The sequence below is a fragment of the Leopardus geoffroyi genome, chromosome B1 (genome assembly GCF_018350155.1).
Source record: "Leopardus geoffroyi isolate Oge1 chromosome B1, O.geoffroyi_Oge1_pat1.0, whole genome shotgun sequence".
Classification (NCBI taxonomy): Eukaryota; Metazoa; Chordata; class Mammalia; order Carnivora; family Felidae; genus Leopardus; species Leopardus geoffroyi.
In genome coordinates this window covers 73,885,215-73,909,643 of record NC_059327.1, presented here as the reverse complement: position 1 = coordinate 73,909,643, position 24,429 = coordinate 73,885,215, and the positions used below count along the sequence as shown (strand labels likewise).

Here is a 24,429-nt window from a genome sequence, read left to right as displayed (position 1 = left end):
AATTTTGGTGTTTTTAGACTATTTCACTAATTCACAACATGATCAATTTAATTAGGGCTGGCTTATAGATTACCAAAAATCTGGAAAGAGCCAAAATGGTTAAATGATCAAGATAAAATCATAGCTTCAAATAGAAAAAAGATTATGATTTTACCAACTCTTCTTCAAAATTAGAACTATAAGAATTTATAAATAATTGATTTAGAATTATAGTTTAAAAACACACTGGCTAATTTTGCAATCTTTTTGTTTGTTTTTTTGTTGTCGTTTTGCTTTGTTTTGTCTTTTAGAGTGAAGCCCTTATCTCCAGGGCAAGTATTTATAAAGCATTTCTCAGTTGGCAAAGCACTTCTGCACATATTTTATCTAATCCTCTCAGCCTCTTACCTTTTTGTTCTGAGATAACATCTGGGCTTCTTCAGAGGTGATCTGAAGTATTTGGTCTTAATAATTGAGCAACATTTTCCCGTAGTCTTGCCTTCATTACATCAACTTCCTCTGACAACTGGAGACTGTCTTAGCCATTTCCTGCTCAGAACCCTGCTCCCTTTGAGACACTGGCCTGTGTACCAGCTTCTTGTTTCAGGGACCTCTTTAGTTATCTGCTCACTGAAAAAGCAGAGGAAAATCCAGTCATTGATCCCCTTTCCCATTTAGGTAACCAACACCGACTGCCCTGTGCCCACCTTCTCTTTGATGACCTGCTCTATGGTCTTCCTGTTAAACCACGTGCCGGTTTTTCTCCTCACAACTGAAAATTTAAAATCATTCAATAGAAAAATGCATAAACAAATTGCTTATGATCATGGCTTCCCATGGGCCTTTTAGTTTGTGTTTAAACTGACAAAGCTCATCCCTGACCCTGGCACTTACACCCCTTCCAAGTGGAGCTGCACTCTTTCATGAACCCCCATTCTGCCCACGTGAGACACTATCTTCTACGCCTTCCTGCTTTCATTGCCTAGAAATCCCTTCTTTTTCGACCTTATGTGTGTGTGCGTTTTTCTTTTTACAGTGTTTAAAAAAACCCATTTATATGCTTTTTATTGTACCGATTCTATCATAAGTATCTTTGCCATTTCCACATTTGTGGATTTATTTGGGCTGTTTCCATTTTGGAACCATTAAATAACATTGCCGTATCTTACAAAATTATCTTTTATTTAAAATTATTTTCTCAAAATACATTTCAAAGGTTATGGTCATTTTTATGGCTCTTATTCTGTATTTGGGCTGCCTTTAAGAAAAAGTATCAACTCATCCCATCCCTGACAATGTAAAATGTTGGCTTCTTTGAATCTTGTCCAAACTGGGTTTTATAATAATTTGTTTTTTTGTGGGGTGCTTTGTTGTTATTGTTGTTAATTTAATCATTATAAAATGATACTGCACAGTTATCTTAATCTGTGCTTCTAAGTGAGGCTGATCTATTAATATAAAATATGACCAAGGTAATTTTTTTTTTTTCAACGTTTATTTATTTTTGGGACAGAGAGAGACAGAGCATGAACGGGGGAGGGGCAGAGAGAGAGGGAAACACAGAATCGGAAACAGGCTCCAGGCTCTGAGCCATCAGCCCAGAGCCCGACGCGGGGCTCGAACTCACAGACCGCGAGATCGTGACCTGGCTGAAGTCGGACACTTAACCGACTGCGCCACCCAGGCACCCCGGTAATTTTTTATATATAGCAAAAATAATTTCCAAGGGGAGTGGGATTGGTCCTTCCTTCACATCTATTGGGCTGACTCAAAAGAATTTGCCTACATGTTGGTAGGGAAAAACTCTTGATTGCTATTTAGCAAAATAACTGCCACTGCTATAGTGTAGATACTTCTTCCTCCACACACAGATGATTGCCAAAGTCTCTTATCCAATTTAGTAACCTCCGACACTCCAAGTAATTGACCTACAACTTCCAGTTTGATGTGCTGCTTGTGGAGGAAACTGCATATGTGTTCTGTACCTTTCTGTAAGTATGTAAATATATATTGCAGAAGGGCACGGAGCCAGCTAGGACCAGAACCTCAGTCTCATGAGTCCTGGACAGTGCTTTCGCACCTCTCACTACTTTCTGGGGATCCAGATCTCTAGAAGAGCTGCTGGCTGATGTTGGAGGTTTTCTGCACAGCCTTCTGGCTGCAGTTGTGGAAACCACGGCTTGAGGTTTGCGCACCCACTGTTTGTGATTCTGCCCCTTTGCCTCCTGCCGGTCGGAGTCCTCCGACTTCAGAGCTGCACTCCAGTTGAAGATGTTTCTGCTGTTACCTCCAAGCTATTGTTGGCGGCTGACTTGCCTCAGGTTGTGTCCCGAGCCGTGCCTTCTGTTTGCCTCCCCCTTGGTTTCTCTTTCTGAGCCACAGGGCCTGCTGTCCTGTAAGGGCTGCCGTGACCAGCCAGGGGCCTGGGAGGGGTGTGAGTTGCACTACACCAGTGGAGGGCCCCCCGATCATGTGTCTGCAGCTTCTTTCCTGAGCAAGGTGCACAGGGTGCCTCCGTTTAGCATGATGCAGAGTCAGATGTCATGTTTGGTACTCTGTGTGAGTGTATTTTTCAATGATGCAGCAGTGTTCCTTTCAAGTCCTTTAGAGTGTACTTTATTCTCTTCTTCCAACCTTCCAACACACACACACACACACACACACACACACACTGAATGTAGTCTTGCAGCAAAATGTCATGGTTACTAGCATACAAGTGCACATTCTGGAGCCAGACAGCCCCGGTTTGAATTCTGACTCCGCCACTTAGCGCTGTGACCTTGGGAAGTTACTTCACCTCTGCCTGTGTAAGTAAGTGCTCCTATTATTATTATTTCTTGAAAGGGGAGGGAGATCATACAAAAGTAAACAGATCAGAACTTACTCAAGATGTTCCCTTTTCAAGTAGTGGTCAGCTTTACTTTGCAGCTGAAGGAAGAGTAAGAAAGCCCTGTATTGGCTCAGGAGCCTGGAATTTAAACATGTGTCTAAATGGAAGAACTGATAGGGTGCCTGGGTGGCTCAGTTGGTTAAGTGTCCGACTTCGGCTTAGGTCATGATCTCACAGTTGGTGAGTTCGAGCCCCACATCAGGCTCTGTGCTGACAGCTCAGAGCCTGGAGCCTGCTTCAGATTCTTTGTCTCCCTCGCTCTCTGCCCCTCCCCCACTCAGGCACATGCACTCTCTCTCTCTCTTACAAAAAAGAATAAATGTAAGAAAAAAAATTAAAAATAAATAAATACATAGATGAACTGAAATGGGGGTATTTTCACAGTATGAGGGCTTTTGTTTCACATTGGCCTGGCAGTAAAGGTAACTTGGCAGAAGCCTTCTATGAGCCATTGCCTGAGCTTCTCTCTTGAGTGCCCATCCAGACTCTTAGGCTTTACCTTCTTCCGGTTCTTATTTTGTTTCTCTTAATATAGGAAACAGGGGCGCCTGGGTGGCGCAGTCGGTTAAGCGTCCGACTTCAGCCAGGTCACGATCTCGCGGTCCGTGGGTTCGAGCCCCGCGTCAGGCTCTGGGCTGATGGCTCAGAGCCTGGAGCCTGTTTCCGATTCTGTGTCTCCCTCTCTCTCTGCCCCTCCCCCGTTCATGCTCTGTCTCTCTCTGTCCCAAAAATAAATAAACGTTGAAAAAAAAAATTTAATATAGGAAACAAGAGCAATAACAAAACATTATGTGGCATTTACTATGTGCCAGACACCCTTCTCCAGGCTCACATAGACTCATTTCTCTGCCACAACTTGTGAGGTAGATGGTTATCATCTCTGTTTTACAAATGACAGACTAAGGCACAGAGAGGTTAAATAACTTACTCCAGACCCCATAGATAGGACATTAGATGTTACCGACTGTATGCTTTGCTAAGTGGTCCTACACTGGCAAATCAGGTGTGTACCTAAGGAAAGAACAGATCTCCCCTTTACTACTTCTTCTCCATAATATCTGGTTCCCTGCTGCTGACGGGGCAACTTTTGATTTGAACTTTAAATGCCAAACTTAACATGATTGTAATCTGAAAGCATGCAAGTTCAGGAAGCTGTGAAGTTGCTTTACTCAGTGGATTTTGAAACAGTAAGAAATGACAACCAAAAAAGTTCAGGCTTCTTGCTTCCAAGCTATCAGGTCGGGACAGAAAATCATATAATGTTAGGCATGGAAAGGGTCTTAAAGATCATATTGTTTAATGGCTTCATTTTACAGGTAAGAAAACAGGTGCAGGGAGGTGAAGTGCTTTGTTCAAGGTCGTGAAGCATATTTTCCAAAATTGCAGTTAGAGTGCTCAGGTGAGTGAATCATGTAAGTATTGTTGAAAAAGTACTACTATTAAGATTATATCTCGCTGTGGAAAGTGGTATATGGTATTAGTTTGGGGAGCTTCCTCAGCCAACATGGGTTCATATAACTTAATTCATATAATATATCAAGGTTACTTTACCTAGATAGACTCATTTCCATGACTGAGAATGCCATTATTTCTGGAACTATGACACATTCAATGACTAGACGTTGGCTATTCGGTATTGACATCCTCTTAACAATTTGTTAGATTTTTGATGCCATGATGGCCTTTATTTTCAGCGTCTCTAATTTCAGTGCATTTTGCATACATTTCTAATGCTCACCAATAGTACAAAAGTGATCATAACTACCCTCCCAATCACTTGAAGGTATAAAGATAGTATTGCTCTGGTGGTCAAGGACATGGATTCCAGAGACAGACGCCTGGGCTTAGATTTCAGCTCTGTACCCTTACTGATTTGTGGCCTTGGGCAACTAAGTTGTACCTTACCTATCTGTGCCTCAATTTCTCCATCTGTAAAATAGGGATAATAATAATACCCATCTCATTGGGTTGTTGGAAGGATTAAATGACTTAATATATGCAAAGGACTTAGGATAGGGCTTGGCAGGTTGTAAGCGCTATATGAGGGTTATCTTTCATTATTTCTAAGAAAGGAAGTTGAGTTACAAGGAATCACTTCAGACTGTGAAATACAGCTGAAAAAGTACTTACTATTTCTGCTTCTCAGATTAAGGGGGTGTCCTGGCTTTATAGTTTAAGTCCTTAAAAAATATTTTTCCAAGATCATCAAGAAATTGACTCGACTTACAGAAGTGCAATTCTTGCCAACCTTCTGAAGTCCAGTCATATCTTTTCAAAAACAACAAGGAAGGAAAAAAACTCGGCAAGGAAGAGAAAAATAAATCCTACTCATTGGTCTGCATTTTGACTTCCCAAGTAGAAGATTTTAATAAGTATAAACAATTAAATAAGTTAATGCAGCCACTATTTTAGAAGTTTATACAAATAACTTTCCCAAATACACTATAAGCAAGCAAGTAAGTACAAAAGTCAGAAGGATAAGAACTGTATCTCCAAAAGTGTGGAGACTCAAAAGTAAAATGACAGGTTTTACTGGATTTCATATTGATCTTAATTTATTACCTGGAGGGTGTGTAGGTGGGGTATGTTTTGTATCTATATGCAGCAATCATAATTTATTTTTAATGACTATAGTTGGGCTTTTGTAGATTGTTCTAACTTTCCTACAACAATCTGAAAATAAGAAGTAGAATTAAAACATGAAAAAAGTGGAAGCTTCCAAGTGAGTTCTTGCTCCTTCATCTTTAAAGACACTATGGTACAATGGAATTAGAGTCCAATTTTAACTCTGCATTAACAATTTACTTCTCTCAATCTTACTGTTTAACATGTAAAACGGGGACAATAAGACTAATCCTGTTATGTTTTTAAATAAGAAATGCATGTAAAATTGTTGCCCAGTGACTGTTCATTCTACCTTCTTCTTAGACATAAGAAATAATATTTTGATTGGAAAAAGGTCCTCCGTCCAGGAGGACACAAAATAGGCACGGGGTTTGGCCATCCGTCCGTGCCTTTGTGGAATCAGAATAAGATTCTTCTCACTGTGGGCATCCTCGAGCCAGAGCGTGGCTTGGTGAATCAGAGAGCTGATGTCAGTCCCTATTCCTTGGCTCTTTATACACAACCTTATGTAGCAGCCCTATGTAAATGATGAGAAGGAGCCAGATGTGGGACAATGAGACAAAGAGCTTCCCACATGGAAGAAACAGCAAGTGTGAAGGCCCTGAGATGGGGGTCAAGTCTGGTAGGCTTGGGGAACACAAAAGCCCCTGGGCTGAAGAACAGTTATCAAGGGGAAGACTGGTAGAAGATGTGGTTAGAAAGGCGAGGAGGAGCCAGATCTCACTTCCTGCAGGACAAGGAAAGGAGTTTGGATTTTATTCTAAGCTTCTAGGAAACCACTGCAGGGTTTTGTACATAATCTGCTTTTTTTTTTTTTTTTAATTTTTATAACTCCTCAGAGTGATCCTCCATTTGTTAGATGGAATGCTGCCAGATGAATTCTGTTTTTAAAAGATCATCTTGGCTGTTGGAAAACCAGATGTAAGGGGAGAGAGTGGAAGCAGAGAAACCAGTAGAAGGCAATGGTAGGAGTCTATGTGAGGGATGAGGCACTCCTACATCAGGGTAGTGGTTCAGAAAGGATAAGTATGAGGAATGTTCTGGAGGTGGTATGACTTGTTGCTAGATTTAAGGGTATAAAGAAAATATGGATTAAGGGTGACACTTTGGCTTTTGGCTTGAGCAACTGGGTAGATGCTACTGCAACGTACTTGAAGTTAGGAAGACTGGGGATGTGCAGCTTTGGATGGGTAGAAACAAGTAGGACATGTTAGGTTTGAGATGCTTATTCAACATTCAGGTGGAGATGACAAGTAGGCAGCTGGGAATATGAATGTGGACTTCAGGTTAAGCCTAAAATTCTAACTTGGGACTCCTTAGCTTATAGATATTTAAAGACTTGGGGCCTATATTTAAAGACCAAGCCCTAGAGTACTCTTACTTTTAGAGGTTGAACAGAGAGGCAAGAGCCTGCAAAGCAGACTGAGGAGGTATGGGGAAGATCTCACAGTACTTAGAGCTGTATGTCACACGTGTCACGAGTGCCATCCACATAGACCTAATGTGATGTATCTGGTGATGGCACTGTCCTTTGGAGAATAAACTAGTATGCTAAGTGATAAGCATCATTTCTTGGGGCCATCAAAAAGAAAGGTAGCTTTCTTCCTCAGGCTTACCTGCTGGCTGCAAATCTCTGGGCATTACGTTTATAGTCCAGGAGGAAAAAGGACACAGAGTAAAAGGACTGTACTAGCTGAGTCTATTCCTTTTCATCATGAAAGCAATAGCTTTCTTTGGAGCCATGTTAGTAGAGGTCTGCTTGTATCTCATTGACCAGAACTAAGCCGAATAACCATGCCAAGTCACAATGTAGACTACTGGGAAGGTAACTACTTTTTTGTTTTGTTTACTTTTTTTTTTGTTTTTCACTCATGTATCATATTTAATATCATTTAATCATATTTAAACCTTTAGCATGACCACATCCAAGGCATCCTGTATAAATCACAGTCTAACCTATCTTTAAAAATTTTGTCTTTAATTTCTTAAAAATTTATTAATTAAAAACTTTATCATTTTTACTTTATATACAGTGAAATGTATCCTTTTCATTGTACAATCTTATGAGTTTTGAAAAAAAAACGGAGAGAAAGATGACTATTTTTAACTATGAATACTGATGCTTGGTATTTTCATAATGGTAAAGGACCATTGTTTAACACAACAGAGTCGTTTGAGAAAGGAGAGAAACTTTATCCAGTGCACCTAATCGAGGCTTCTTGAGATGAATGGAATAAATGGATAAATGGAATAAAGTTAGCATATGCTGGGTCCCCTTAAGGGGACAATTTGCATCTTAAAGGTACCTGACCAAAACCATTAGGTTTCTGCTTTCAAGAGCCATCCCTCTGGGCATTTCTTCCCAGGGAAGATGAGGCTCGGATCCTAGCAAAGATGGTAGTGGTTGTTTCATGAAACCCTTGGTTTTATTGTTGTGATTGGGGTGAAGCCCAAAATAGATAGATAGCAAACAGCTGTTACATGTACATTTTCATTAAACATTCCCATTTCCAGCATGTCTGAGTTATAAAGGATCAGGGATAATGAATAGGTAATTAAAATAATTGAATATCAGTATCAAATTTACCATATTCAAGAAAGGTCTGGCATGTCCCCACAATGTGCATGCAAGATAATATCATTACTGGCATATATTAACACGTATACTAGATGCTTACCATATAGTATCTCTTTCAGTCTTTACAACCCACCATGTGACCTGGTGTGTTGAATCTTCTCTAGACTAGAGACAGGTGATTTGGACTTGATGCTTCACTGTCAATTTTATGTAGAATGTGTTGAGATGTAACTCACATTTATAGACTTGCTTGGTTTTCATCTATACTCATTAAGAAAAAAAACAAGAGTGCAGTTAAGTCCAAAGCATGGTCAACATCTTGTATATCTTAAAATGAGTGTAGATTTAGTCAATTTTAGGTGTGTGTGGGAGGGGGGGGAGGGGTTCTTAAGTTTATTTATTTAATGTTTTAGTAATTTCTATACCCAAGATGGGGCTTGAACTCACAACCTCAAGATCAAGAGTTGCATGCTCTTTGGACTGAATTAGCCAAGCGCTCCTAGGTGTGTGTGTATGTGTTTTATTTTTTAATTTTTTTAAGTTTATTTATTTATTTTGAGGGAGACAGAGTGCAAGTGGGGGAGGGGTAGAGAGAGAAGGAGAATCTCAAGCAGGCTTTACGCAGTCAGTGCACAGAGCCCAAAGTGGGGTGTGAATTCATGAAACCATGCAATCATGACCTGAGTGGAAATCAAGAGTCAGGTGCTCAACCGACTGAGCCATCCAGCTACCCGCTAGGTAGATGTGTGTGTGTATGTGCACATGTGTTTAAATTAACTTATATGGATCTAACTTAAAATTGATAAACTCCCCCAATGTTTATAGCAGCACTATCAACAATAGCCAAATTATGGAAAGAGCCCAAATATCCATCTACTGATGAATGGATAAATAAGATTTGGTATATATACATACATATATATATATATATATATATATATATATATATATATACACACACACACACATAATGGAATATTACTTGATCAAAAGGAATGAAATCTTGCCATTTTCCACAATGTGGATGGAACTAGAATAATTATGCTAAGTGAAATAAATCAGTCAGAGAAATACAAATATATGATTTCACTCATGTGGAATTAAGAAATAAAATATATGAACATAGGGAAAGGGAAGGAAAAATAAGATAAAAACAAAGAGGGAGGCAAACCATAAGAGACGTTTAAATACAGAGAACAAACTGAGGGTTGCTCAAGGGAGTGTAGGGTGGGGGGATGGGGATAGCAGGGCACTTGTTGTGATGAGCACTGGGTATTATATGTAAGTGGAGAATCACTAAATTCTATTCCTGAAGCCATTATTATACTATATGTCAACTAACTTGGATTTAAATAAAAGAAAATTTTTTTTAAGTTTTGGGGATCTAATATTCAACATGGAGACTAGAGTTAATAATATTCTACTGTATATTTGAAATTTGTTAGGAGAGTAGATTTTCACACACACAAAGGTAGCTATGGGAGGTGATAGATGTATTCATGTACTTGATAGTGGTAATCACTTCACAATGTATAATTAAATCATCACATTTTACACTTAAAAAAAATGATAAACTCTAGTAAGGTATCTCCTCAGTGCCTCTTCCATGCTTAGTTTTGTGTTTATAATTCGCATATTGAGTTAATTCATGTTTCCATTAATTTTTTTTTCTTTAGTTAACATTATTTATACATACTTCTCCATAACTTTGCTACTATAACTCGGATATTTCTCATCCTTTCTGGGCTTCAGTTTCTCTTTCTGTAAAATGATGCAGTTGTGCTATTATTTAATAGCCAAATTTTTCCAACTCTAATATTCTGTGACAAAAGAATATTTATTACCTGCAGGCAAATAATGGCATCAATGACACAGGAGTCTTCTTTGGAGAAGAAGTTTACTTCAAAACATGGATGCTACTTAATGGGCCATAACTTTCCTGTTGTTCATGAGTCAGCATGAAAAATACCTCCAGAGAAGGCTAAGTAGGTCAGATTTATCTAAGAAGACAGCTGTGTAATCCTGTATCCCTCTCCAACCCCATGGCACTCAGATACATGCTTCTGGCTTTTTGAACAACAGTCAAATAGCATTACCCACTTTGTAAAGCCCACAAGATCACAACTTGAAAATCAAGCTGGCCTTCAAAAAGTTTCAGTACGAGAACAAAATAGAGCTGTTTTTTTTAATAATGGTCCACAGCAATTTTCCTCCTTTAAGTCATTTTCATTGATTGTGTGATACTGGTTATTGTGGGAAAGACTTTTAGTAAAAAAGTAAGATAGTTTAAAAATTAGCAATAAGAAAAAAAATAGTAAAAAAGTTTGTACCATGACTTTTTATTAAACTTGTTTCATGAAACCTGTTTCATGTTCATCAATGTTTGCTTGTTTTCCATTCTAAGTCATGAGAGGACTTAAAAATACATATTGTAAATAAATAGGCCAATGACAGAATATTCATTTAAAAACAAACTTTGAAGGTGCAGTTACTGTCTCCTTGGGCTCTGGCAAGTATTTTTTGACAGAAGACAGCCCCTTAACACAGAGGAGAATCTTCAGAGCTCAAGGGGAAATACAAACCTAGAGAAATAAAACGAAGAAAAAAAAAAAAGACTCATTAGGATGGGACTGGCGATCCTTGCTACAGAAAGGGAGATGCTGGCAGGGAACACAGGAAAAAGACAAGGAACTGAGAAAATACTGGGGTCTTGAAGTTGGATAAGGCAAAGTGACTTTTTCCTTGGGAGAAAAGGATCCATGATTGATTTAGTTCTTCTTTGGCATCCCTCCTGCTATTTTGACCACTGCTTTTCCATTGTCTAGACTGTAAGGCACCAGAAACAATTAAATAGAGGATCAATGTAAACAGACAGGTGTGCCCCAGTCACTTCTCCTTATTCTACACTGCTCAAATTCTCTGAATTTCACACAAACTACCCTGGAAGCACCAAACTAGTTAAAAAAAACCTTAAGACTGCCAATACTTCCAGCTTATGCAAAGCGATTCCTGAATAAAACCTTTGTTTGTGGTACCGTTGGCAAAGGCATGATATTAAACTTAAATGGGATCTCAGATATTAGACGTACTTTTTGGTTATAGGCATCAAATAATGGGGCTAGAAAATACATTTTCAGGTATTATGTATATTACCCAGTTAATGTTAGAAACAGGCAACCGACCTCGACCTCAACCATGTTTCCGAGGAGGCTGGCTGAATTTTGCAGTATGAATCCTAAGGGAGTATTTGCAGGGTCTTTGCAGCTATAAATGCCCTAGGAAGAGGCTTCCCCACCTGTCACAACCTGGGCCGTCTTCTCGGAGGCTGTCAGGCGCACCACCGCCACGCCTCGCTGAGGTCAGCCTCTCGGGTCTTGGGAGAGCTCTTTTTATTTTAAATTACAGACTTTGCAGCCACCGGATATCCTCGCTGCATAACTGGCAGTAGCCATGTGGCTGCACTAGCGTTTCCTGACAACCACTGCATTATTTCCACTAATATCCTGTCTGAGGCCTCTGGCCCGGCGACTCCTCACTCCCACCCCCGCCCCCCCAACACCGCCCTCCTCCTTCGTGGGTAATAACCCGACTGTGCCAGCGTGCCCAAACAAAGAGGAAACCACCCGAAAGTTCCTCAAATCGCACTTGGCGACAGTGGCCTGGTAGTCTCTCCCGACAGCTCTAAGAGACCCCGTCACAGCCGCAGACAGTGCCTGGGGACCGCAGATTTGGGAAGGACGCCGCGGGGCGCTGTGGGGCGGGCCCGCAGCCGTGTGGTCGGCGCCCGGGCGGGGCGCCCAGGGCCGCAGCATTCGCATTGTCCACGTTCCCCCACGCCCCGCCGCGTTCCGTCCCTCCCTATCTGTGGCGCACACGCGCGCAGAGCGAGCGGCGCGCCCGGGGCCGGAGCTGCAGCAGCTGCGGCGGCGGCGGCAGCGGCGGCGGCTGCGGCGGGGGCGGGGCGGGGGCGGGGGCGGCGCGGGGCGGGGCGGGGCGGGGCGGCGCGGGGGCGGGCCCGGGGCGAGGCAGCCCCGGCGCCAGCGAGCGAACAGCGAGCGCGGCGAGCACCCGAGAGGAGCGCGAGCACCAGCATGGCGGGGCTCCGACGCCCGCAGCCGGGCTGCTACTGCCGCACCGCCGCGGCCGTGAACCTCCTGCTGGGCGTCTTCCAGGTCCTCCTGCCCTGCTGTCGCCCGGGAGGGGCTCAGGGACAAGGTCAGCCTTGCGCCGCTGTGCTCGCTCTCCTTCTCCACCCCGCCCCCCCCTTCTCTTTCTTTTAGGGAACTGCTGAAATCTATAAGAGGGCGAGGGGAGGAAGGGGAAAGGGGCAGGAGGAGGAAGGAAAGCGGTTGCAATTCTCGGCTGATAACATTTTCTAACCACAGCGTCCCCTCCCGCGCCCCCCGCCCTCAGACAAACGGAAAGCTGGGCAGTCGCGGAGCTTGGGGACAGCGGCGCGGACCGCTAGCCGCACGCGCCCCGGAGCCTTTGTGCGCGAGCCCCGGGCGCCCCGGGCGCAGCCCCCGCTTTGTGTGGCGCGCGCTGGGGCCCCGCCGCGGCCCGGCTTCCTGCAGCTTTGTTCCTCGAGCTTGGCCGCCCAGGACCCATCCTGCAGACGCCAGCCCCAGATGCTGCGGGATGCGGAGAGCCGAGCGGCCCGCCGGGTGGCTATCCCCCTGCGTTCCCCCACCCAGCCCAGCACAAGAACCCCGACCTTGCACGCTCCCTACTCTATGTCAGAGGGGCCGCCCGCTTGCACCCCGTCCATTGTGTTCTTGTCCTCGGGTGGCCTCCGCTTGGAGAAGGAAAGGGTGACTTGTTTTGGTGAGGCGAGTGCACGGGGGCATGATAGGGAAACAGGAAGCGTTTCTTTTCCGTGCATTAAAATGCGGTGTATTTTTTGGTGTTCGTGCAGCGATTGAGCCCTTGCAGAACGTGGTGGAGCTGTGGCAGGCAGAAGAAGGGGAACTCCTGCTGCCCACTCAGGTGAGGACGACCAGGTGACAGGGCTGGTGTGGGTGTGCGAGGGAGGACAGGCCGTCGGCCCCCCAGCGGCACAGGCGCTCGGGCCACTTTGCAAGGCAAATAAACGGTCGGGCCGAGCCTGAACACCTGGCAGCGGTGGCCTTCCCAGCCTCCTCCCGCGCCATGTGACAGGGCGTGAGTCACGCCCGCCCCAAGTTCAGGAGGTGGGAGCCCAGGCCACCTCAGCAGGGCCGAGGCCAGCGGCAGCCTTGTGGAGGGGAAGGGCGGGCCCCTCGGCGGGCTGTAGACCTGGGTGCGCGAGGGACGTGTGCCCTGTTCCCTAAGTGAGCTGGAGCTGTGTGTGCCTGAGGACAACAGGAATATTGATTTCACAAGTGTTAGTGAGTGGCACTTGCCATTAGTGTTAAGTAGCTTTGCGATGAAGATGTGACTTTAAAAGATTGTAGTCTTGGATTTTTTCCAAGGGCCTTTAATTCGTGTTAGATACACCCTCTTAACAACTTGAATTTCAGGTTTTGGGGGTTTCTCCCCCATATGATACAATGATTGCATGTGGAAAAATAATTACTAGCATTTCATTGAGAATATGTGGCATCATACGTAGATACGGTCCTGCAAAGCATTGTGTGAAGGCTTAATTTTAACATTTGAGTGCAGATGTACACATTTTAATATATTGTTGACTGCTTTACAGCAGCAGCAGTAGTGACCCCAAATACTGTTTTTTGGGGGGTGTTGAATTATAAGGGAATATTCAGCTTGAGTGTGGTAGTTTTTAAGATGTTCATTAATTCCCACATTGGTGACAGCACTTAATTCTATGTTGTCTCTGGTGGCTGTTTCGAAAAACAGGATGTCTAGCTATAAGTTCCCTGAAGAACTGTGCTGTTTTACATTTCAGTTTCTCCCTCCTATGTGAAGCATTAGAGTGCTGGTTTTGAGATATTCAGAATATTCCCCTTTACCAGGGCTAATGAATAACAGCTTCAAGGCGGAGAGGTGATTTTTAGAGGAAAATTTTCTTGGACCTTCCCTGAAGGGCCTGCAAGCTGAATGAGACCAGTCCTTTGAGAAGAAGCCTTATCGGGTTGGGGAGCAAATAGTCTGTCCTTCTCTTAAAAGTCTATTCCCAAATGGATTTTTTTTCTGATTATAAATAACAGATGTGTATTGGGAGGGTTTGGAAAATACATAAAGATGAAAAGAACTAAATAGAAATTGTTCATGATTCTACCGAAAGATCCACATTTAAAATTTGACGTTTTTACTTTTTAAAAATAGTTATATTTGTGTATCTCAGTGGTGTTCAAAAGCAGCATTAACGACACTGTGGGGTGGAGAATTCTGTGTTGTGGGGGCTATAGGATGTCAAGCAGTGAGAGCATCTCTGTCTTTACCCACTAGATGCCAGTGGCACTTTCTCCTCCCTCTTCCCCCCAGTTGTGAGAGCTAAAAATGTCCCCAGACATTGCAAAATGTCCCTGGGGAGCAAAATTGCCCGGGTTGAGAAGCACTGGTGTATATCCATATGCATTTGCATTTTTACTCAATTGTAGCCTGTACCCTCTTACTGGTTAGTGTTGGAAGCCAACCCAGACAGAAAGGAAAGTAAATTATAGACTCTGATTTGTTGGAGCATTAGTTGAAGATTTAGTCACTGTGCTCAGAGATGGAAATGTCAAGGCCTGTGATAGGATTAATGATATTATTTATAGCCATGAAAGTTATTTTATAAAAGTCTTAATTTTTGGTTTTGTTTTGTTTATATGGATAATACAGTTTGCTTTGGTAAAAAAAAAAAAGTCACAATTTAGAAGCTGTCTTTCTGGACTACTCAGTATAGAAGCATTTATAACTAAACTATTTTAATCAAAGCTATAATGAAAGTGAAACTGGTGTTGAAAATAATTTTCTAAATACTTCGTTTCTGTCTATATGTGTATCTTTTAGAGACTGTTTTACCCTGCACATACCTGGGTGGGGGTGAGGATATATATGGGTCTATATTATTTATCTAAACTGCACGTTTATATGCATATCTCTCTAAACTGCATATATATAATATATACACATATAAACTGCAGTGAGTTCTGAAGACAGTTATTTTTAGAGAATTCTCTTCAAAGTATTTTGACTCCCCCCCCCCCCGCAAAAAAAAGCTCCCTCGTGTGTCATGGAGTCAGCTGAAAAGAGAGTGTTTATAGGTGTTTTTTAAATTTGAGGGTTTCTCCTTAATTAATTTCTAGGTTGGGTTCCTTTCACTCAGAAGACTCCGAGGCAGCTTCAGAAGCTAAGATTTGTCAGTGATAGGTGAAATGGGAGCACCAGAAGATGTGGCATTACAGAATTGAATATTAACATTTACCACCACTAATTATTTATAGTTATTTATTTTTGAAATGTTTTCTGGTGATTGGGTCGTCTTTTTTTTTTTTTTTTTTCCTTTTTCTAATGGGTCTTTAAGTGATCAAGAACTAGAAGAGTGCATCATTAATAAAAACAAATACAACAATTGAATTGGTATCATCTTCCAAATTCTGTCCAGGGTTCCAGGATTTGACTCCCGGTTCCATCCCTTTTCACCCCTCGTCCTCAGTTTCTTCACCTGCAAAATGGGGGTAATAGCAGTGTTGATCTCAGAGGATTTTGCGAGGATTAAAAGTATCTTGAATTTAGTAAGCTCTTCATGTATGTTACCTATTATTTTGTCAGTATCTCAGCTGACTCCTAGATTTGGTCTCTGGAGAGCATGGGACAGCTTTCTTACTTTGAAGGGCTTGAACCAGTGCAGATAACTCAGTCCTGTACTCTGCAGTTGTATAGATACATAATATTATTCATATCTTTTTGTTAGATGCTGTTTTATCTGGTAGGATATTTTGGTGTAGGAACATAAAAAACTCTATCCCTGGTGTTGATGAGAAGGAAGAAAAAAACGCGATTTTATTCTTAGATTTACAGAATTTTCCCCCTCTTCTGGCTTTACCCCTCCTTCAACACACTGAATCCAAAGTGGTGATGGTTAGGAACCAAAAAATGTTTTCATTAGCTTATTATCAAGAAGAAATTGCCAGTGTGCCAAGATACTGCTTTGTGCACCTTCCTACTTCGCCTTCAAGTAAAAATCCCGCTGATCCCCTTGACCTGCTCTGGCCCTCGGGGCCTTCCGCAGTCGGACCTCGTGTGTTGCTCCAGTCAGTCATCTAGGATGCTCGCTACAGCCTGACCCTTGGCAGAGGAGGCCCCACATGTATCTGTTGAATGGAAGGACGAATGCTATTGCCCTGCTGTTCCCAAAGAGCCAGTCCTTCTAGACTTCTAACTAGGCAGCAGCACTGTCATTTCTCTCCTTTAGAGTTTCTTAGGTGTCTGGAGTTTTTCCTTTGCCTTGGGGGTGCCTTCATGCCCTAACTGGATTTCCTGTAAGAGGGTTTGGGCTTTTGAGCTTGGTGGGCCCATTGTGGCCCCATGGTTCTGCATACAGAAGGCATTCAGTGGCTAGCCCATGAGTTCTTCCTAGGGGAGGAGAGGCAGTTACCAGTGTGTTGTCCTGTTTATGAGGTTAGTTTCAAAGATGGCAGGTGTAATGCCTTAAGCTTTGATTTCCTATTATTGTGTTGTTGTCGTTGTTTTGTGTCAGTTCTAGTAGAAAGAAGGGAATCTAGAATTTGTTCTAATGCATTCAGCCTTTGCTGAGAAGAGAAGTCTCGCTCCTAACCCCCCCTAGCTAGGTTTGGGACACAGACATTGGTGCTGAGTGAGAACAGCTGTTACCTGATACAGAATCATGTTGGTCTGTTTGTGGGGGGTTGGGGGAGGTGGGCTTAGTGCTTTTCTGGCCTTGTTTGTTCATCTAGCAGACGCTTAGCATGGGCCTGACCCAGTTAGGCCCCTGGGATACAGTGATGAATAAGAAAGTGTCTCTGCCTTTAAAAAACTCATGTCTTACCCCTTTAGTCTGAGGGTATAGATAACGGAAACTAGTAGAAAGTGAAACAGGAAATGGTACATTGAATATCTGAATTCTTTATTATCTCAGGTACTGTGTTATGTAATAGCATCTTGCTCCAATCAGTGAATCATTGACTGGTGTTTAGAAATCTTTTTGTCATAGAGATTTATTTTGGGCTTAATCTACTTCCACTATCAACATAAAAAAAATAATAGCTGACATGGGTTGAATATCACTGGCATTGTTTAAGCACTTTATGAGGTATTAATACTCAGGGTAATACATGAAAAACTGTGAAGTGTTATGACTTGATTTTTACAGATGAGGGAATTGAGGCCCAGAGTCATTAAATAATTTGCCCAAGGCTATATGAAAGGAGTGGTGTGATTTGAACCCAGGTGGTGTTTAGGGTTAAAGCCTGTGCTCTGTGTGAGTTTTAGCAGTCTGACCAGGAAAAGTGTTGTGATAAAGTTCCTGTGTCTGAGAGAGATAACTTTCATGTTCTGTTTTGAGTTAGAAAAATTTGCTTAATGAAGTCTTTAAAAATAATCAATAGTCATATCCGCTAGTATTTTTTACATTTTTGCTTAAACATTTTTTTTATTGGGGCACCTGGGTGGCTCAGTCAGTTAAGCGTCTGACTTTGGCCTAGATCATGATCTAACTGTTCTGGAGTTCAAGCCCTCCATCGGGCTCTGTGCTGACAGCTCAGAGCCTCGAGCCTGTTTCAGATTCTGTGTCTCCCTTTCTCTCTCTCTCTGCCCCTCACCCGCTCACACTCTGTCTCTCTCTCTGTCTCACAAAAATAAATAAACATTAAAAACATTTTTTTAAAAAAGCATTAAAACTTTTTATTGGGGTATAATCGACATACAACATTATATTAGTTTCAGGTGTACAACATAACAGTAAGTCTAGTTACCATCTGTCACCATACACAATTATAAAAACATTTTTTTTGTCTTGTGATAAGAACTTTTTTAAGGTTTACTCTGAATAACTTTCAGATATGCAGTGCAGTATTATTAACTAGCCATCATGCTGTACATTACATCCCCAGAGACTCACTTATTTTATTACTGGAAGTTTGTACCTTTTGACCTTCTTCACCCGTTTTGCACCCCACCCCCTGCCAGCAATTACCAGTCTATTGTCTGTATCTATGAATTTGGTATTTGTTTTTGTTTTTTAAATTTTGTATTTGAGAATGACCATAAAGTATTTGTCTTTCTCTGTTTGACTTATTTCACTTAGCGTAATGCCGTATCAGTCCATCCGTGTTGTCACAAGTGGTGCAATTTTGTGTGTGTGTTTTTTTAATGGCTGAATAGTATTTCATTATGTATACATATATATATATATTTATATGCATGTACACATATATCTGCATACACACACAAACCACCACATCATTATCCATTCATCTATCAATGGATAGATGTTTACATGTCTTGGCTATTGTAAATAATGCTGTTGGGTATAGATACTTTTTCAAATTAGTGTTTCCGTTTTCTTCAGATCAATACCCAGAAGGGCAATTGTTAGATCAATTTTTAATTTTTTGAGCAATTTCCATCCGGTTCTCCACAGTGGCTGCACCAGTTGGCATTCCCACCAACAGAGCAGGAGGGTTCTCTTTTCTCCACATCCTCACCAACAGTTTTTATTTCTTGTCTTTTTGATAATGGCCATTCCAGCAGGTGTAAGGTATATATCCATTAGCATTTAAGAACCAGCTAGACGGTACTTAGCTCTGCAGACGTTTGTTGAGTGCGTACTGTGGGCCAAGCACTGGTCTATGTGCTGTGGGTGTCACGTTGAACAAAAACTACCGCCCTTGTGGAGCTTCCAGTCTACAGGAGGCATATAGATAGTAAATAAGGAGTAGAATAAATTGTCACTTATTTAGTCTGTTAGGAAGGCATCAGTGCTTTGTGGTGGCAGACTGGAGAAGATTCAGGTGATGGGAACTGGAGTTTTAATTTAAGTCAAGGTAGATCCCTTTGAGAAGGGATATATTTGACGTTTGAACCAACCCTTGAAAGCAGTGGGAGATTTAGAATAGCTAGTGCAAGGGCCCTGAGGCACTGCTAAAGGATGGGGTGGGGGAATTACGGGATTTGGTTCCTGCCCTTTGAGAGCCTGGTGGTGTTGGGGAGATAAGGCTGGTAATACCCTGAGATAACATTCAAGTGCTGAAATGTAGGAACTGAGAGGAGAGAGGAAGAACAGTGTGTATTGGAGGGGCCTGTTAAAGCTTAAGGGTGGGAGGGCACTTGGAGAGCTGCGTTAGCAAAGGTGTGAATGGGGCCTTGTCTAGACCCTTACATGGGTGACAGTTCAGTGTTTTTAAAGTTGATGCTTTAAATTGGAGCCCAGAGCGCTTGATGAAGTGTGGCTATAGAGATTGAGATGGCTATGGCAAAGTCAATTGACAGTTGCTCAGTTACAGGTTAAGGAGCTTGGAGTACATCTGACTAGCAGTTAGGGAGTCGTGGAAGGCTCTCGAGCAGAGATTAACGCAATGACATTGGATGCTGGGTCCATACCATGCGGGTGGTAAGTCATGATTGATGTTGAAGAAAATTGGTCTTGCAGTGGCACACGGGATGGGTTGGAGACAGCAGTCTGTTTTTTGTTTTTTGTTTTTTGTTCTTTTTTTCGTAATGTTTTTATTTATTATTTTGAGAGGGAGGGAGAGAGAGAGAGACACAGAGGGAGAGAGTGGGGGAGGGGCAGAGAGAGGGAGACACAGAATCTGAAGCAGGCTCCAGGATCCAAACTGTCAGCACAGAGCCTGACGCAGGGCTCAAACCCATGGACTATGAGATCATGACCTGAGCTGAAATCGGACGCTTCACTGACTGAGCCACCCAGGCGCCCCTGGAGGCAGCAGTCTTAAACAGAGGAAGAAGCCCTGTGTGTGGTAGTAATGGAGGCCTGGGGTGCTGATAGTATGGGCTGATTTGCTGGCAGAAGGGATGGAGAAGAAAGGACAGGTCTGTACCCTATTTCAGATGAGTGGGTAGGTCTTTATGCCTGGAGGCGAAGGAAGGAGAGCAGTGTAAGATGACCTTAAGGTTTGCCATGAGTCAAGGAGGATGTTGGTATCCTTGACAGAAAGAGGCGCGTTAGAACAGAAACCACTTGGCAGGGGCCCCTGATGTTGATAAGTAAGTGTTGGTTGTAACTATTTCTGGGGAGACAAAATGCATATGTCCTGGAGGCATTTGCCAGTAGGGCTGAAGCTGTAAATGAATCCATCCTCCAAGTATTGTGGAGTATTTGCCATCTGTTGGCCATGGCTTGGTGCAGTGCTCACCAGAATCTCAGGAGTCTTGCTCTCGGGAAAGATAGGCATTCCCTGAGTATCCACACGTGTGATTGAATGAGGCATGGGGGCTGGCACTGGGGAGTTGGGCCCTATGGTTCGAATTGGTGTAGGGAGTCTGGGCCCAGGAGGACTGGCAGTGACAGGGAGGAAGAGGGCAATGAGGCAGTAAGTGCCGAGAGTCAAGGGTTAGAGAGAAGCTGGAGGACCAGGAAGGCTTGGTATTCCTGAAGCCAGCAATGGTGAGCTTCGGGAAAGAATGATCAAGATCGAGTCCGTCAGGCAGATTACATGTAGTATCTAATCCGATCTGCCCTTGTGTTTTGGTTTCACGTGCCTTTTCTTTTTACCCTCTTGTTATATGACATGTAGTTAGATTTTAGCCTGGTAAGTCTGGGAGAGGATTTTGGAAGTGCTTTTGAGTGTGATGTTTATACTATTTATAAAATTGATCAGCCTTTTTTATGCTGATGTCAAAATACGTCGGATATCCATTTGGGGGATTGTGAGCTAACTGATCCATTTCCTATACTGTTAAACTTTATTTTGTGTGACTTTTGTGTAACTTAAATGTTTTTTTTTTTTTAAATGTTTATTTATTTTTGAGAGAGAGAGAGACAGAGCATGAGCAGGGGAGGGGCAGAGAGAGAGAGGGAGACAGAATCTGAAGCAGGCTCCAGGCTCTGAGCTGTCAGCACAGAGCCTGATGTGGGGCTCGAACTCACAAACTGTGAGATCATGACCTGAGCCGAAGTCAGACGCTTAACCGACTGACCCACCCAGGTGCCCCTGTGTAACTTAAATGTTAAAAGGCTCTTGGAGAGAAGAGATGTCAAACTAATTTTGAGATTATGTAGGTTGTGGTTTTAAATGAGGATCTTTACTTAAAATATCTAAGGGATCACTTGGCTGTTTATGGCTTTTAGTGGTGTCATTACTAGTGTTATTCTTTCAGTAGATACTGAATGCCTGCTGTGTATCAGGCACTGTTTTTAGATATTCGTTACAAGGTTATTACCTGTGTTTAATTTGAAGAACTGTTTCTTTTGGAGATTTTTGTGTTATTTTGAAATAACTGTTAAACCATGTTCTTTTATCAATAGGGTGATTCTGAAGAGGATATGGAGGAACATTCTCAAGAGCAGAGGTAAGAAAAACAACAGGAGCAAATACCTGCATGCTGAATATTGCTGCTCACTTTGGATGCTGTCAAAGTCTTGGTATATGTACAGCTATATTTATGTGTTTGACATATCTGTAATATACCTTTTTCTTTGGCATTTGGGGTATCTGTACTCTCTGATAATTCATATGACTTTGTTTTAAAATAAGGTTGTATAGAAAGCTGTTAGAAATACCCCCCTGCCCTCCCCACCCCCACCCCACACACACTCTCACATGCACTCTCAACTTCACATTTTTCGTGGCATGCTTATGCTGTCCTCTTGCTCACAAATATCTGTTGAGCATCAGGCACAGAGCTGGGTGCTGGGCATAAAACAGTGAACAAAACCTGTGTTGCATATAGTGGTGTAGTTAGACATCACTGTAAATAAAACAAAATATTGCTATTATAACTACCAAGAATTAGATTGCTATAGTATAATGAAGAAGAAGGGGTGGTCAGGTGAGGCCCCTCGTAGGAGGTTACATTTAAGCTGAAGTCTGGAGGATGTGGAGGAATGTGCAGCAAACAGAGGGAACGTACCATAGGCAGTGGAAATGGCAGGTGCAAAGGCCCTGAGGTAGGAAGCACTGGCAGCATTCCAGGAACTTGGAGAAGGCCTGGGTGGTTTGTGGGATAGTGAGGTGAGGTAGGACCCTACAAAACACATTAAGGAGGTTGGGTTTTGTTTTTTTAAGGGTGGTATGGTTTGTTGAAGGATTTAAAGCAGGGGCTAGCAAATTGAAAGGTGTAAACTACATTTTTAAGAGAATACTTTGGTCATGGTACAGTCTCGGTCACTTGTCAAACTGAGATGTCTGGTCCCTTGGAGGTGCATGGAGACTCTAAGTGGTACCTGGGCACAGGGATAACTTCCAGGGAATCAGCTTTTAGATCCCACTGTCCTATAGTCTCCTGAAATTGATCTGAGGTTGTGAGTTATCCTTTTTCACCTCTTCTTTTGTAATCTCACTTCTCCACTTTACAAAAGAAAGGCATACTTCTCACCCAGCCCCAGTCTTATGAGTACTTCATCTTGGGCAATCAGAGGTGTGGCTTTGAAATGCTGATATTGGTTAGGAGAAGCAGTTAACTCTGATTAGATGACAAATTCTTTTGTAGCTCTGGTGGCTTTTGAATCTTTCAACAAAATTTAAGGACATAATCAAATTGGCAGTTGATAGATGATCAAAAATTTTTTTTTTTAATGTTTATTTTTGAGAGAGAGAGACAGAAAGAGTATGAGTGGGGGAGGGAAGAGAGACAAGGAGACACAGAATCTGAAGCAGGCCCCAGGCTCCGAGCTGTCAGTACAGAGCCCAAGGTGGGGCTCGAACCCACAAGCCCCAAGATCATGACCTGAGCCGAAGTCGGACACTTAGCCAACTGAGTGCCCCAGGTGCCCCAAAAGTTATTTTTAATCATAGATCACTGTGATTTTTGGATAAACACTGAGGGTGTTTAGAGAATGTAGGGACAGTGCTATAACAATGCTCCTTCCATTCACATCTGTTTATGTAAACAAGCTTTTTCAGTGCTTATATTAAATATAATATTTACATGAACCAATGATAGGGGGTAAGACACTCATCCATTTCATTAAAGGATGCATTTTCAGTAAATTTGTCTCTTTATGTTTAATTCCTATCAAAATTTATAAAATTTGTTGATCAGTTTTGTACTAGTAAAAATTGTAATGGTAACTCAGTTCAGAAGAAAAAAATATTTAACACTTGAACCCTGTGGTCACAGGAATGTTTTTTAAAAAGCCTATTTCAGTGTATACCCATAGTTTTGTTGCACAAGTATTTGAACATAAAGATGTATGTATTAGGTTAAAATCCTCGGAGGGAATATCCAGCTATTCAGGAATGCTTATAGATGTGTTTTTAAAAAATGGGCGATGATAGGGCTCCTGGCTGGCTCAGTTGGTAGAGCGTGTGACTCTTGATCTTGGGGTCATGAGTTTGAGGCCCACGTTGGGTGTAGAGATTACTTAAAAAAATGGATGATGATGGATTTCATTGCAGTGGTATTTAGATTCCGTTGAATATATTTTAAGAAGTGATTGTGAGTTTATTAAAGATGCCATCATTTATAATATACCAGCGATTACATTCTTTGTGACCATTTAAATTCATTGTATAAAATTTTAAATGGAGGATAAATATATGGGGCAGAGTTCAGAGTTTGTCACAATCCTCTGTTAGAGTGCGCGGAATTAAGAAAAGGTGCAGGATGCTGGCAGTTGTTCAGACGAGGCTGGTGGGAGTGGCAATGAAGGGACGTGGAAAGTTCTGAGATGAATTTTGGGAGTGGAACAGATTCATTGCTCTGTCAGTGGTGGAGAGTGAGGGAAAGATAAGTATGTCATGGAGGGCTTCTAAAATTTGGCTTGAGCATCTGGAGGGATGGGAAAGGAATTAGGGGGAGGGAAATCAGGAACTCTGGTTGGTTGTCTCATTGGAATGTCAGACTTGGTATGACAAGTCTGGAGATGGCAGGGAGGCAGTTGATGCTGTGAGTCCGGAGCATGGAAGGCCTGGGCAGCATCTCCGGGGGTGGGTGCATCCAGCCTGTTGCTCGGGCCTTAGCCTTTATTCTCCTCTTTTGTAGATTGCTTCGGTTCTCTCCTTTCCTCTCACTGGGAACTGGTTTCTTTTCGTCAGTTTTCTGTCAGACTTTAAGGTATTAGTAGATTTTATCCCTGTTGGTCTTTTGACACAGTGTCAGTTTGCTGTGAGGGTGTGTGGGGAGAGAGAATTGTAGCAGTGATTTAGAACAGTGGCTTTCGGGCTTTTTGACAGTGACTCATGGTAAGAGATGCATTTTATATCAAGATTACCTACCTGCCCATAGGCATATATGTGGATGTATGAATGTGTATGCACATAGTTTATTTATCAAATAGTGCTTACCTTTA

The 24,429-nt window shown here is 42.4% G+C and overlaps 1 protein-coding gene and 1 long non-coding RNA gene across 4 annotated transcripts in view; one reads left to right on the top strand and one right to left on the bottom strand.

Annotated features, from left to right (window-relative positions):
* Window positions 1–393: 393 nt before the first annotated feature.
* LOC123582922 lies at window positions 394–11,903 on the bottom strand. Its single transcript, XR_006704651.1, has 4 exons — window positions 11,718–11,903; window positions 9,917–10,654; window positions 8,173–8,333; window positions 394–609 (listed from the first exon to the last, which is right to left on the bottom strand). It is a non-coding gene; the product is annotated as an uncharacterized LOC123582922 (long non-coding RNA).
* A 201-nt stretch (window positions 11,904–12,104) lies between these two features.
* TMEM131L (transmembrane 131 like) overlaps window positions 12,105–24,429 on the top strand; it is a 171,620-nt gene continuing 159,295 nt past the window's right edge. For all 3 annotated transcript variants that reach the window (XM_045465287.1, XM_045465278.1, XM_045465267.1), the window contains exons 1-3: window positions 12,105–12,287; window positions 12,988–13,058; window positions 21,445–21,488. In XM_045465287.1, coding sequence (XP_045321243.1) covers window positions 12,164–12,287; window positions 12,988–13,058; window positions 21,445–21,488 — 239 coding nt within the window. In that variant the 5' untranslated portion in view covers window positions 12,105–12,163. The remainder of the gene's footprint in view (window positions 12,288–12,987; window positions 13,059–21,444; window positions 21,489–24,429) is intronic.